The sequence below is a fragment of the Sphaerodactylus townsendi genome, linkage group LG03 (assembly GCF_021028975.2).
Source record: "Sphaerodactylus townsendi isolate TG3544 linkage group LG03, MPM_Stown_v2.3, whole genome shotgun sequence".
Taxonomy (NCBI): Eukaryota; Metazoa; Chordata; class Lepidosauria; order Squamata; family Sphaerodactylidae; genus Sphaerodactylus; species Sphaerodactylus townsendi.
Window position 1 is genome coordinate 87,631,033 of NC_059427.1, and position 14,762 is coordinate 87,645,794.

At 39.2% G+C, this 14,762-nt stretch overlaps 1 protein-coding gene across 5 annotated transcripts in view; it reads right to left on the minus strand.

The window, feature by feature from the left end:
- Positions 1-6,128: 6,128 nt before the first annotated feature.
- Positions 6,129-14,762, minus strand: part of JADE2 (jade family PHD finger 2) — a 214,308-nt gene continuing 205,674 nt past the window's right edge. For 2 of the 5 annotated variants that reach the window (XM_048487860.1, XM_048487859.1), the window contains exon 12: positions 6,129-11,657. In XM_048487860.1, coding sequence (XP_048343817.1) covers positions 10,765-11,657 — 893 coding nt within the window. In that variant the 3' untranslated portion in view covers positions 6,129-10,764. The remainder of the gene's footprint in view (positions 11,658-14,762) is intronic. The other 3 variants (XM_048487863.1, XM_048487862.1, XM_048487861.1) reach the window with 3 other exon arrangements.

Below are 14,762 nucleotides of genomic sequence, written 5' to 3' on the forward strand. Positions count from 1 at the left end.
GCATTGTGGTCGCTGTTCCCCTCATCGGGCTCAACAACACTGGACTTCCTGCAATCTGTGTCCCTGGGTCCCACATAGAATTAGATCTAGAGGATCACCTCTCCCCTGGTTGGTTCCACAACCATCTGCTCTTAAGTTACAGTCATTTAGCATATCCAGGGAATGCTCTCTCCTACTATGACATGAACATGCATTTTTCCAGTTTATATGGGGATAGTTAAAATCAACGATTACCACTACATTTTTGTTTTGTTATTCTAATTCCCTTTTTTTTCCATCCTCAGAATCCTCCTCTTGTGCACTTCTTTTGGTCAGGGGACGATAATATATTCCTAATATTAAACTGTCCTTCACCCCTGGGTATTGATACATCCACTAGTGATTCTGTAGGGGGAACCAGCTCCCCTTGCATTTGTCTATTTTATGTGATGCACTATGCCTTTTGAGTGTAAAGGGCAACAGCTCCACCCCAATGCAGCCTGTCCTATTCCCTTTCCTATAGAGCCTGTAGCCTGGTATAACAGCATCCCACTGGTTCTCTTCATTCCACCATGTCTCTGTAATGCCCACTATATCAAAGTCCTCCTTCAAAACTCTGTACTCTAGCTCCCCCATTTTAGGTCGAATGCTTCTACTATTAGCATAGAAACTTGGGGGGTTCTTCTGAGGAGAGTCACCAGCAGCTGTGCTGAAAATTTGGGACCCTACCTAAAAGAACAGCCCTTCCCAGAGCCCCCTCAAAATCTCCAGCACAATGTAATTGGAGCAAAACTGCAAGTCCTATGTAGGTTTATGGGGAAACTTTCTTCCCTCCATGATCAGATTCTCAGGTTGTGCGGTTTATACAATTATAGTCTATAGGGATTTTTATTCCCGATGCTCTTTTTCAAGGTAGAGACACCAAATCTGCAGGGTAGATGCAGGTGACTCTCTCTAGAAGAACCCCCAACTTTGGTAAAGTTTCATTCAAGGGGTCCAATTTTATGAGTTCCAAAAGGGGTAATAATCTGTCCTCCTTAAGAAGTCACTGGGGGCCCTTGGAGACACTGAACGAAGTTTTATGAATTACCTGCAACTATCCTGAAAAGTTGGTGTCTCTGCCTTGAAAAACACTTCCCTGTGAGCATTAAAAAAAAATCCCCATAGGCTAAAACGGCTAGGCTAAATATTTTCCGCTCCTTCCTCCCACCAAAAGCCTGAAGAACCCAGTTACTGATATTGGTATTTGGTGGGTTTCTGGTTTTGCCAAAAATTTCAGTCCCAATAAACCGTAAACCCAATTTTACCAATTTTTAAAAATCACCCTTACTAGGTGCCCTCCAACTCCCTAAAGGCGTGTCAATCTCTATGATTCGATTAGAAACTGGCATGCTAAGGGTCAAGGCAAGGGTCTGCCTATCCTCTCTTTATACATGGCTAAAGATTAACCCAAAGGGTCTTCTTTCACTGATACTTTCAGATCAAAGAGGTGTAAAGGCATAGAAAATAAACAGTCATAGGCTGATTCCGCATGGGCCAAAAACAGTGGTGTGAAAACGGTGTGAAAACAGTATAAACCCTTTTACACTGTTTTAAACCCTTTTACACCATTTTCACACCTTTTTCACACTGCTGTTTTTGGCCCATGCGGAATCAGCCATAGATTCTCCACTTTAGTATTGCTTCAGGATCAAACTAGGCCAATTACAACTCAAGGAGTCAAAGATATCAACCACCAAGCTGTTCTTTCAAGGGCCCATTCATTTCTGGTGCCTCCTCTTAGCAGATATATTCCAGCACCAGCTGCTTATCTTTATTTGCTAGAAATAAATTGCTACAAGAGGGCTTATTCACATACAAGATGCTCGACCATTTTAAAAGGGACATTTATTAAGATTCCTGGGCAGAGAGAAACTTTTGACCATATTTTCAGTTGTTCTTTTTATAAAACAGCTCTCTCTAAGATTGTTGAGCTTTTGATTGAAAGAATGTATATTGGTGGTAAAGAGGAGCTGATTACAAAATTTCTTATAGGAGATAATTCCCCAGTTACAGTCCAGCTTACAAAATATTTGCAATATTACTTAAAGCCTGACAACTCATTGTATCCTCAATGAATTCTTCCTGTAAATTCCCAATTTTACTTGCTTTAATTTTATTGTAAATTATTTTAAATGGTTAGGTTTTGCTCTGTTTTTGACAGAAAGTCACAAATAAATTATCAATCTACTATGCTAACAGTAATCATTCCCAACCAATTTTCCTATGATCTGCTGGGCCAATCACAAGACTGACAGATAATCCTTTCAATGTGTGAAGTTGGATTCCTATTATTAATGGCAACCATATAACTGCTGTTAGATGGCTATCCATCATGTTTTTTTAAAAATCCAGTGAAAGAGCATGGTGATTGTCTTATGACCGTTATTCACGTTTACAGCAGAACTAGCCAGTATTTCATCTCTGGTATGAGAAAGCGCAGTTTTATTGTTATTTTCCTTGGCTTCTGGTCAGCATTTATACATTTAATCTGTTCGTTTTGAATATCAGATAGTATCATGTTACTTTTAATAGTTTGTTTTGGAATGTGGCAGAAAAATATTTTTAATGATGATAGTCTAGTTCTAAGGCTCAAGATGACTCTTATGTCTTTGAATGATGTGAAATAATAGCATCAGTGTGCTATTTAATTCAGAAGTTCTTCAGCCTAGCTTTGATTGCAGTTTCTGTAAGAATACTTGCATCGTACAGCAACTGTGAATTGGCAGATGTACATGTTAAAGGACAGTTGGGAGTGGTTTCAATGAAGCTGTCATGAAGCTCATGAGGTGACCTTGGACCATTCGCTCTCTTCCACAACTTAAATTGTCTTGCAGAGTTACAGTAACAATAAAATACATACAGGACACACTGATGTATACTGCCCTCTCTTCAATAAACAGTGGCCACTTAGGTCAAGTACACTGTGCACATTAGAATAAGTGATGGCTGAGCCTTCCCCTCATTTTTATTTTGAATTATCGAAGCCAAAAATAATTATTTCCCCATAATGAACACTCTGAAGTTTAGCTGCACTGAGTTTAACAGAACATCACCAGGAATGAAATAAAACTAACACCTACACTCCTTTATTAACTATCAATTCCTTTGAGGCCCAAGTCAAACCCCCATTCTTTTCCTTGTGTGCATAACTTATCTGGTGATTGGGCCAGCAAGGGCTGGAGCTTTCTTTATTGGTGACAATACTACCACGGTAGCAGCCTGGACACCAAGACTCCTGAGAAGCTTCTCAGGACCCTGAGGTTTTAGTCACTATGCAGGAGCTTTGGGAAACTACATTTTCTAGAAATAACTATACCGGAGATGTTGCAAAGCATACTTATGACAGTTTCTTGGGTACAAGCAGACCAGTCCACAGCCATGGGTGGGTGGCTGGGAACGGCCCCACTCCTGCATTTTCCTGCCCTCTCCAGAAGGCTTTCTGGTGGTACACAGAGGCAGAAAAACTAGCCCTCACCCCCACTGCTGGAAAGCCCTTCATAGGGCTTAATGGACTAATGTTGGCTCTACCCCTGGGAATGCCTCCAGCATGCCCCTGCACCGAAAGGGTCAGCAGCGGTGCGGAAGCATTGACAAGATGCCCAGTGCCATGTGCGGGTGTCCTAGAGGGCTGTGGCATCTGCCTACCAGGATAAGTGCCTGGGGAAGGGCAAATCCACTGCCATGGACCCATGCCACCTCCACAGGACTATTTGCTGCCCCTCCTCCAAAATTGGGTCATAAGACTCTTAGCTCTGGAAAAAATACACTTCCCAGGCGTCATGGCATCTACAATGTTGGCAGTGTGGCATTCTCTAACACGATGAAGCCCTTGGTACCCTACTTCTACTAAGTACCATGCTCTTTATGAACAGAGTCTGGACTTGCAAAATGTTCAGGCTCATAATGGCCCACAAAACTCAAATTGGAGGAGTTAATCCCAAATTCACCCCTCAATTTTAAAATTTGCCACCATCACTAATTAGAAGCAAAAAGACTGCAGCTGTTCTTCCTTTCTGCTCACAAACACTCTACCATGACAAAAGCTCATAGTACAAAAGTAGAATCTATCACAAATGTAATATGAATCTGAAGAAAATTATTCCTGTTTACAAAATATTTGGCAAATCACAGTAAGTGCAAAATTTCTGATTATAAACAATGTGGCTAGGATCTGGAAGGCCACATTATCAAACCTATTTTATGTTATCAATTAAATATATTTTAATTGGGTATAGTTTAGAGATCTGGCAGTTATTTCCACATTCATATGGAACACATAGACTTAAATATGCATTTCTTGAAATTCTGAGGTTTCTTAGCTAGTAATGCACAATGCTAAATAACATGGCCCAAGAGTCTTTTCTACGGTTACCTACTCTGAAATTGTTAGGGGATTGGCACAAAACCCTGCTTCCATATTTGGTCCTATTCCTTCCTGTGGTATTTGTTTTCTACATTATTATCAGAAGTTTGTCTCTTGCCATTCTATTTTGTAGTACATGCCTCAATGATATTCTGTATTGCTAAACCTGTTGTGCTGTCTTTTCGACCATTCTATGAATACACAACTCTCCTTCCCAACCAATGACACAGACTACCTATAGTTTCAACTATGAAATAAGCTGCAATTATTAAAATCATAAGAGAATTTTTTAAAATGGAACTATTTTGTGGTAGGAAATGCTGGTGGTCTGTTCTATATGCCAGATTTTGGGCGGGGTGCAGGTAATTGTGGAGCATACTATGGTGTTCAAAACTTTATTTGGTATGATGAACCCACAATACTTAGAAATTTAAAAGATATGGGAAGACTCTTATCAAATTTCCTGTTGGTTACTCTATTGGTTATAGAGATGTTGGCCACTATCCAATGTTGAATTAAGCTAGGCTTAATTGATTTCAAGAGACTGCAGCTATATTGGATTAAGGGAATTCAATTCAGTTCATGTTGGGTTAAGGCTGGAGAGCACTCAATTTATGTTATGCATATTCAGTTGGATTTGCTGAAATCAGAGTGAATTAGTTCTCTGTGAGGTTAAGATCAGCTTCCTTTATGTAAACAAAACCCCAACTACTATGTGTGTAGCCAATATATTAATAATATGTATTAACATACCCAGTTGTGTTTTCCATTTGTGGAAAGTTGCTATTATACTTTTTAATATGAAAGTCAACAAGAGAAGATATACAGTCAGCTGTTATAAAGGACTCATTTGGCGCTGTATGTTTTTTGGCACAAATAGTGAGCGAAGACCATTGTTCGTCCACTTTTTTCTCTTCTGTTGTTCCACCTGCTTTTTTCTTTTGGGCTCTTGCTTGGGTGGCTGTTTTGGATGTTTGATGACTATCCAGAATGAAAAATGAGAGTAATGAATGAATTTCTGAAAAAACTTTTCTGGTGGAGTGGCAGGAGGATCAATTTCATCCCTTAACGTAAGACTCCTGTGAATGTTGGTTGTCATACTAGACAGAGGTTGATGCAGATTTTAGTGGCCAAGAGGTGTACTATCATACTATGGCTGTTCCATATCATCTACCCTGTCTCAACTGACACCCTCTCCTGGGGAAGGGGGCTCTGTTGAGTGAGCTCAACAGAGGGTGCTATTTCCCTTTGTGCTCACTCCTTTTTAAAACAGTGACAAAAAAGATGGAGGTACTGAGGCAGGTTAAGTGACTCCCTAATCTGCCCACAATCACAGAGCTACTATAGTAATAATTTGAACAGCACTAAGTAAGAATAGAGCTTAGAGAATATCTTGTCAGAACCAGGGTGGCAGGGCTGAAGCTGAGGGGAATGAAGATGTGGGTGTGTGTGGATTTCATTAAGGCCTCCTTAGTTTTTCCCTCCATAATCGACGCCCTGCTGTATAGAGACACATTCTTTGGTATTTTTGCTCTTCTGTAGATTTGCAACACAGTTAAACCTTGCTATTAGAGCATTAAAACATAATTATATCCCTTATTTTGATGGAAACTAATTGCCATTGCATAGATATTAACAAATCTAATGCTTACTGTCATCCAGAATTTATGGATGTATGAAAAGATGACTTTTTTGATAACTAAGGTGAATTAGTCCTATTGTGAATTCAACATTCAGGCACAAGTACACAGAAAACACGGCTTTATTGACTGCATTTGCCAACACATTGAAGAATGCAAAGGTTTTTTTCCATAAGCAAATGTGCCATGGTCCCAATGTGTATTAAAGCATACACTGAATCGAAACATGATGAAAATTATGGCAGACAGACCTATTCAAGGCAACACAAACAGCATGCATAATACAGCTTTCACACAGAACAACTTTGATACATTATATTGCTTTAAGGATTAACTACCATGGAAAATGTACAAAAAGGAGAAATAGGTTTTTGCATTAATGAAAAATACATTTTTTCTCTACAAAGGAATTTCTAATACTAGAAAATAAATATTGCAACATAAGCCAAAAATAATTTAAAATTGCTCTTTTCAATATAATTTTCAATATTTCTCTTTTATATTAACAAATGGCACATCACTTTCTTTGAAACAAAGAAAACAGAAGGGCTTTGCCTCCTGTGACATTCATATTGTTTCCTGTAATTGATATGGTGTGGGCTTGTTTTGTGTCTGTGTGGAATGAAGAAAAGTATACAAGTGTTTCCTTAAAGAACAACCAAATTAACACACCTGCTGAGTAACAGGAAATGGAGTCTTTTTGTGTGACAGGTTGCAAAATCCGAATTTTGGAGGAGTTCAGTAAAAAAGATAGCAGGTAGAATTGGATCTTTTCCTCTTTTTCTTATGAAGAAATGGCTAATTCTCCAATTGTGCTTTGAGGAAAAGCATGGCTAGATTTTGTTTTTCCAATTATACATAAGGATGTACTCAAGAAACAAAATATATGATATACTGAGCTGTTCCAGAAAACCTAAGGAGAGAAACTAACAGTGCCAATCAAAGCAGTTATATGCTTCTAAGTCCACTGACTTCAATGGACTTTAGAAGAGTGTAACTCTGATCAGAAAGGCACTGCAAGTCTGAGAAAATCTCAAGTGTTTCTTGGAAATTCCATTCAACACTACAGTTTTAAAAGAGAAGTTTCACTCATGCTGACAAACCAAAAAGGAGTATTATTGTTACATTGAGAATAAATAAGCATGATGCTGTTTTTCCAAAAGAAATGGGATTCCCCTTTTACAGTGCAAATGCCAATGCTTGAAGTTCACACATCACCTTAAAAGACATTTGTTTAATAAAATAGACCATTTATATTTTTTCTCTCTGTTCATCTCAAAATACATTTACAGTGCATCAAAAATATTTTCCATTTACATTTTCTCCTTTTATGCAAATCTTTTTTGTTGGTTCTGCAGGGAAAACAAAAGGAGGCGCTAAACAGCAAAGGAAGAATGGAGTGTTTCTTTAAAGTATTGGACTGATATTCAGGTGGCTACTATGACTGAGCAGGAATGACCCTCTGGGGCCAAAGTGGACTGACTGGAAACAACACAGAAGATTCAGTGTTGGAACCGATATAGGGCAGAGTCAGAGGTGGATCTTCATAGAAAACATTCTTTTTCATGGGGTCCTGAATAGCTTCAGAGATTATAACTGGTCCCAAGGCACTCATGGGCCTTTATCATAACTGTAGTAGAATGCTTTTATCAATTTCAAGAACATATCCAAGCACACAGAAGAATCTAAAGCAACAGATGGCTCAGTAAATTTGGCAAAATACTTTTTTAAAAATCAAAGCCACAAGGGCATCCTTCTGAATAGTTATCTACAAGGAATGCAGTAAATATGTTTTGTAACACAATCAGTTAAACATTCTAGGTAGGAACAATGTTGGATTCTTCTCTCCCAGACAATTCTACAGAATTTTTCTATTTCCCATTTTCTCATTCTCCACACAATGAAGCCCCCATTTACATTCTCAGGTTGCAAAATCATGACAGTCCAAGTGAGCAGGGCCTGCCCATTCTTGTCAAATTTGGGGAGTACTTTAGGTGTGCTAATCCACAGTTTATACAATGCTTTCCGTAAGACTTTCTGTAGATTGCCCATTGAGTGTCCTGAAGCTGTGAGATCAGTGTGAAATACTTATTTTACTTATTTCTTTTTTGTTCACAACTACCTCTTATTCACAATAATGACAGAGTATCTCACAGTGCTGCCATATATGACCCAGTTCTTTTAAGAAAAGGTGTTGCTTTAGTTTGGTTGTTCTTTAAAGTTTGTCCCTTTTGCTGTCCTGTACTGGCCAAGCAAGCAAGTAATGCAGTAGCTCATGAACAAAGCTGTGTACAGTGAGATTTCTGGATTCTGTTCCTCTTTTTTATTTTTAGCTATAGTTGAACTGAAGCACACGGAAGCAAGGTCCATTAAAAGACAGCATATTGATTATTTGTATGACATAACTAGGATATTGTAGCTAAAGCCTAGCAAGCTTGATAAGATAAAACTAAGTCCTATTTACTGTATTTAACATTATCAGAACATACCAAGCCTTGACAAAGGAGCAATATTTGCTTAGGAACCCACATAAGTTAGTCTAATTTTGAAGTGTTCCATTTTAAGTGAGATTTTGCAAACAAAACTTCTCAGATCAGTAAAACTGATAAGAGTTTGGCTCCTGATTTTGGTTTATTTTCAGAATCAAGATTCTCGGTTGCTCAATTGGAGCGATGGTAAAGGCTTTGGAAGGCTTGTAAAATGATTGACTGAAAAAAAAACCCAAGGATAGCCAATTTATGGCATCAGAGAACAAAAACCCAACATTGCTCAGACTGAAATGAGCAAAGAGCATCAGAAATCAAAATGCTGGAATATGGTCCAAATGAGAAAAAGCATAACCTTTAGCAAGCTTGCAACTTAACGCCCCAGCTGTGTCATGAACGTGTATCTAGTCCTTTTGTAGCTTAACAGCTCCATCCATTTTCTTCTCCAAATGACTAGTTTCCGGTTTCCAGCTGTGCTATTTTATTGTCAGAATATTCTTTGGCATCCATTAAGTAATTTCACTGATTCATCTGAACAACTGCAAGGTCTTCGTCTCCCCCAGCTTGAAAATGATGGGTCAACAAGCAGAAGTGTCCCAGTAAAAATTTTTTGGAAGTTACACACCACCAAGAAGTTTTTGTGAACTTCACTTTTCTTTTTGTTCCCTGAGTTCGCACTGGGGTCACTCCCATAAAGCATATAGCAAATGTTAACTGTGAAGCCAAAACTGAAATAATGGCGCAGTTAAGTGCAAACATGGAAATTTTCATGACTCATAGGTAACATGGGCTTTTGACGACACTTAAGGCTTCTTAGAAACAATATATGCACAATGATATTGTAATATTTAGAATGTTAACTTCTGCAAATCACCCTCCTTTGATGAGTTGATGGCTTACTTCTAAGAGTTCTGTTTTGAAAAGGAAGGATGGGAAGGGGAGAAACCCCATCCATGGAGTTACAGTGTTTAGACAAAAAAAAAAAAAGGGAAGTCAATGGCAAAGATAAAGAGTTTCAATTGCCTCCAAATTATGTTGTATTCAGACTCTGCAGCCAAATATCCACTTCTGTAAAGAAGTTTAGGTGTTCAATTCCCTGCACAGGCAAATGACAATTTGGCTATTTTGCTGAAAAGTGTGGCCTTGAGCTCTTGTGCAAGGTTGGGAATAAAAGCCATTTGATTTGAAACAAAAGAAAACACATCTTGGAATATATTTTTTTCTTCTCTGATTAATGAAATCATGTCTTCTTCTTCTGATCTCCATTTTGGCCCAAGTGTTTTGGTAAAAGGCTACTGCCATCATCCTGAGTAAATTATGGAGATTCTTCAGAAAACCATATATTAGGTTATACCAATAAATAATACCAAAAGTTACTCAGGAAGGACACTGATAAAAAAGCAGAGCAGCTTTAATACAGATATGTATCTCTTCTCTATCTACTGAGAGGCTTGGATGCGTGTTTATAGTGCTGCCCAGCGGACTGCTGGACTGACTGGGCTAAATCTTGGTTCTTGGCCCCTTGGACGGACTCTGACCAAACTGGAGAGGTGAGAAAGAGAAATCAAGGATTTAATAGATCATAAATACAATGTTGTATTCCTCCACCCATTAAGTGCTTTCTTCAAATAAGCTTGTTGTGCTTCTTTAAAAAATAATCGCTTATTTTACTTCATAGTTGTACGCGCACAGACATGCACGCTAACAAATCCTGCACACCCGCGCGCACACACATACACACAAACATATATATTTACTTTTCTATTAAGTTCTGTGTATATAATTGGCTACCATAGTAGCCCTCCCATTCTACAACCTGCCAAACTGAGGCAATAACACCAGGCAGACCATGAAATCTACTAGCTTGGTTTAAATAATGCCCATAAAACTATCATCCCTGCATAAACAACAGATACTGGCAATCTCAGATCTCCTCATTAAAATTCTAGGATGTCCTGTTCACTACCAGCAAGCACAGGTTCCTAAAAATGCACATGCTTGCGTTTAATTTAACCAGGTTTGCAGGTTTTGAGTACGAAAGGTTAACTACTGTTACAGTATATACTCTGTGAGGCTTTTAGCTGTTTCTCAGGCATATAGAGAAGAGGAAAAACAACAGTGCTAATTTCAAAACTATATATACAAATTAAAACAAACTAAAACCCACTGTTATGATACTAGGAAGAAAGGGGACATGGCAGTTATAACTGGATTTAGGCCTCAAAGAGCTGTCCCAATTGGTCTATCTGGTGTATTAGGATGCCAAAATACTCATTCTGAAATTATCCCCATTTCCTGAATCTAACTGGCTACAGGGCCCTCTGCCACTACTGGATTCTGTGTCGGAGTCACTCATTTCTGCATCTGAAAAGTAGCCATCAGTCTCATTGTCAAAAGGGTGTAAGATAACCTTTGATCTTTCACTTCCTGGAGGTCCATTAAACATGTCAGTCTTCTCACTGTGTGATCTCCGAGTTCCTCTGCCCTCTTTTGGTAATTTGAACCTCACTACTGTTTTCGGACTACCTACTGAGTCAGGCACTTTAACCAGGGAGTTGGGATCAGATGGGAGAGATTTAACTGGTTCTTCATCATTGCTGAGGTTACTTATCAGACCTTGGGAAGCTTGAGAATCATTTGCTTTTGGAAGAGAAGGTGCAGGATGAGAACCCTTCTTAGATGTCTTTTTTGCTTCGCATATCCCTTTGTGCTCTGGCTGAAATCTGTCCATACCTTTCTCTGCCTTGCTGTTTCTTAAATTATGGAATAAAGATTTTGTGGTGTCGTCTGGCAAATAATTCACATTATTAGTCCACTGATTTGAATCCTCCTCTTGGTGACTTTTGAAGATGGTATTCAAGCTGTTTCTTGCAGGTTTTTTCTTATTGTGAGCACGCAGTTTGCTCTTAGCTTTCTTTGCTGTGTCACTCTGTTTCAACGAGGACTTCAAGGAATGATCCATCATAAAACTTAACAAGGTTTCTTCATCTTGTAAAAGTTCCTCAGAGAGACCAGGGGTGGTATTTTCATGATGGCCATTGTTCAAGGACCACTCGCTCATTGCCATGTTCTCTGTAGTAATCTGTACAGACTGAGCCAGCCAGTTATTGAAGAATGTCCCATCAATGGGAAAGGAAGGTGATAAACCTATAAAATAAAGGAGAGACAAAGTACAAACACTTTACAAGTCACACTCATTCATCATGGTTTTGATTTAGATACAGTTTTAAAAAGCAGTTTAATACCTGTGGTAATAATCAGACAGAGAAGGACGTTTGGAATGATTAATGTAACATATGACATTATAGATGAGAGAAATAATGAACACATTTCAGTTACAAATGACAGTTTTGCAAAAGCCTCAACATAAACTGCACTGTCCTCTATCTGCTTCAAATGTTTACAATGGTGGAATATGCAGTTCTAATGCGGTAACCCAAAGACCTATGGTTTGGAGTTCAACAGAGATCATCATGATAAACAAGAAAACCTCACTTCAATTTATCACATATGCCAGTAATTCTTTATCCTCACCACAGCAATCGATTTGGGAAAGTGACTTTTTAGGATAGTATCCGTCAGGATTGAATTAATTAAAACCAACAACATGGTTAAGGCCAAACTAGACATACAGGTTAAGAGTTGGGCTGGGTGTGACTGTGAGAAACAGTTTTAAGAAAATAAGAGAGAGCCCAACTGGGTGTAGAATGCCAACACAGGGGGAGCAAGGGCTCATGCCTCCCTCCTCAAGGCACTTTCCCCCTGCCAAACGTTTTTCAAACCCCAAATTTCTTGTTTGCCTTTGGGAATAGATGTTGATACTATGATTTTAATGGCTTGTTTTTATGCTGTGGTTCTAAGATTTTATTCTACTGTTTTATTTGTAAGCCACCTCGAGCTGGTCTTTGAAGCGGCAGCATATTAAAATAGACATCAGGTGGTAACAACAAAATGTTTAAGGCCTCTATAATACTGGCTGGCTGACTAAAACTGGCACTGCAAAGAGACTTTTATTGGTAGGATGCAGGATGTCTTACCAAACACTAAGAATTATTTGCATAGCTATTACTGGGGACTAAATTCTTCTGTTTATTTACTTGTAACTGAGGAACATCCCAGAGGTTTTTTCACACATCAAACTGCACAGCAGTTGTTTGTTTGTTTGTTGCGTGGGATGCCCAGACCTTTATCCTCAGAGCAGTGGCCTGGTTGTGGGAATTCATACCAGGAAATTGCTAGGGAAAAGGGATTCTTCTTCCAGAAACAACATCCATTGTTCTTTCACTCATCAAATGCACTGTTTTGTGTACTGAATAATGCCTGCTAAATACAGCAGTGGTTATGAGCAACACAATTCCCTCCAACTTGTTATAATATCACTTTGTTACCTGACGTTTAAATAAATACATTCTTTTAGCAGTAAGCAATTTTCCACAGTACCCCTGAAGTGCAAGAACATCAATCTAGCCATTTAAAAAAAATGGTAAGCATCAGCACCATGCTCATTTTATTTATTTTTAAAAATTGAAATACCTTAGTTTTCTTAAGTGACAATAAAATAAACTTTGTTTTTAAATGCTGAATATAATCCATCCATTGAGGAATGTCCAAAGATTGTTTGCATGGAAAAGCATCTTCATAATATTCAATGTCTAGCCTGCATGAATAAAGAGTGCATACCAGCAGTGTGGTGGTGGGACCCTCTGGGAACAGAAGCCCTTTCCGCACGGGCCATAAACAGCATCCTAGGGACAGCAAAAACACCATCCCTAGGGAGCTGTTTGCATGGGAGGTGCTGCTGCATTGCAGCAGCGCCGCCCTCGCTCCCCCCCAGTGATGTGAAGATGCTGCTTTTTGGAAGCAGTGTCTTCCAACCGCTACTGGAAGGCGCCATTTACCCCCCCCCTTCCCGAACGCCTCACCGTCCCTCCGGCCTTCCGGCGCAATGCACAGGCCAGGGGACACGCCCCCCTACCCTGCGACTCCAGAGCTGTCGCGCAGGGCAGGGTGTGTGTGTCCCCTGGGCTGTGTGACACGTTGGAAGGCCGGAGGGGATGGTAAGGCGTTTGGGGGATGGCGCAGCCTCTGTACAGGCTGCACCGTCTTCCCCACCCCTACTGTGTGAACAGTCCGGGAGGGGGGTCCATCGGCGTCGTTTATGCCAACGCACCCCCGCAGCGTGGCCGTGCAGAAACGGCCAGAGAGTGGGGAAAACAGTTTCACATGAAATTGTGTTTCTACAGAACTTCCTACAGAACTTCCCAAAATTCTATGGTAAAACTCACAGTGATTTGGGCAATGGTTAAGAGTGTTGTGTGATGCTGTTCTTTCACTACTCCAAATTTGCTCATGATACTCTACTGGGCAAAAATAGGGGCCAAGGCAACAGTGAATAGTAATCTGACAAGACTATGTGTGCCTGTATTTTTTCAGCGTGTATGAAATTTCAGTACAAACATAGAATCACAAAATTGTAATTTATTATCTAAAATTAATATACTATTCAGAATCTTTAAAAAACATTTTTAAAATGCTTACAGAATGCCTATCACATTGGCCATTAGGGGGCCCTCATCCTGCTGAACTTTTATTCAAATCTTTAAAGATCCTGTGCTTGCCCTGTGCAGGGCTGAAACATTACCTGAACAGAACACAATATTAAAAAGATGGGAACAATACAATGAAGAACTATACAAAAGAGATGAAAGGATGACAGATTTCTTCCAAAAATCTTTTGAAGAAGAACCTACAGTTTCAGAAAGTGAATTGAAAGCTGTGCGGAGAGCAACTGGGAGAATCACCAGGAGAAGATGGGATATTAATAGAGCTATTCTAAGCCACAGAAATGGGGTCAATAAAAATCTTATCAAGAATATGTGAACAAATGTGGGGAAAAAATGGCCCACAGACTTGAAACGCTCAATCTACATTCTGAAAAAAGGAGACTTTGAAGACTGCAGCAACTATCGGACCGATGCATTAATTTTTCATACAAGTAAAATGATGCTCAAAATCTTATAACACTGTTACCATATATGGAATGAGAAATGCCAGATGTTCAAGTTATATTCAGACATGAAAAAGGAACTAGAGCTCATACTGCAAATTTATAATGGTTACTGGAGCATACAGGAGAATTTCACAAAAAAATCAACTTGTGTTTTACAGATTACAGCAAAGCATTTGACTATGCGGCTCATGAAAAGCTATGACTGGTTTTAAAGGAAATGGGTGTGCCACAGCATTTGATTG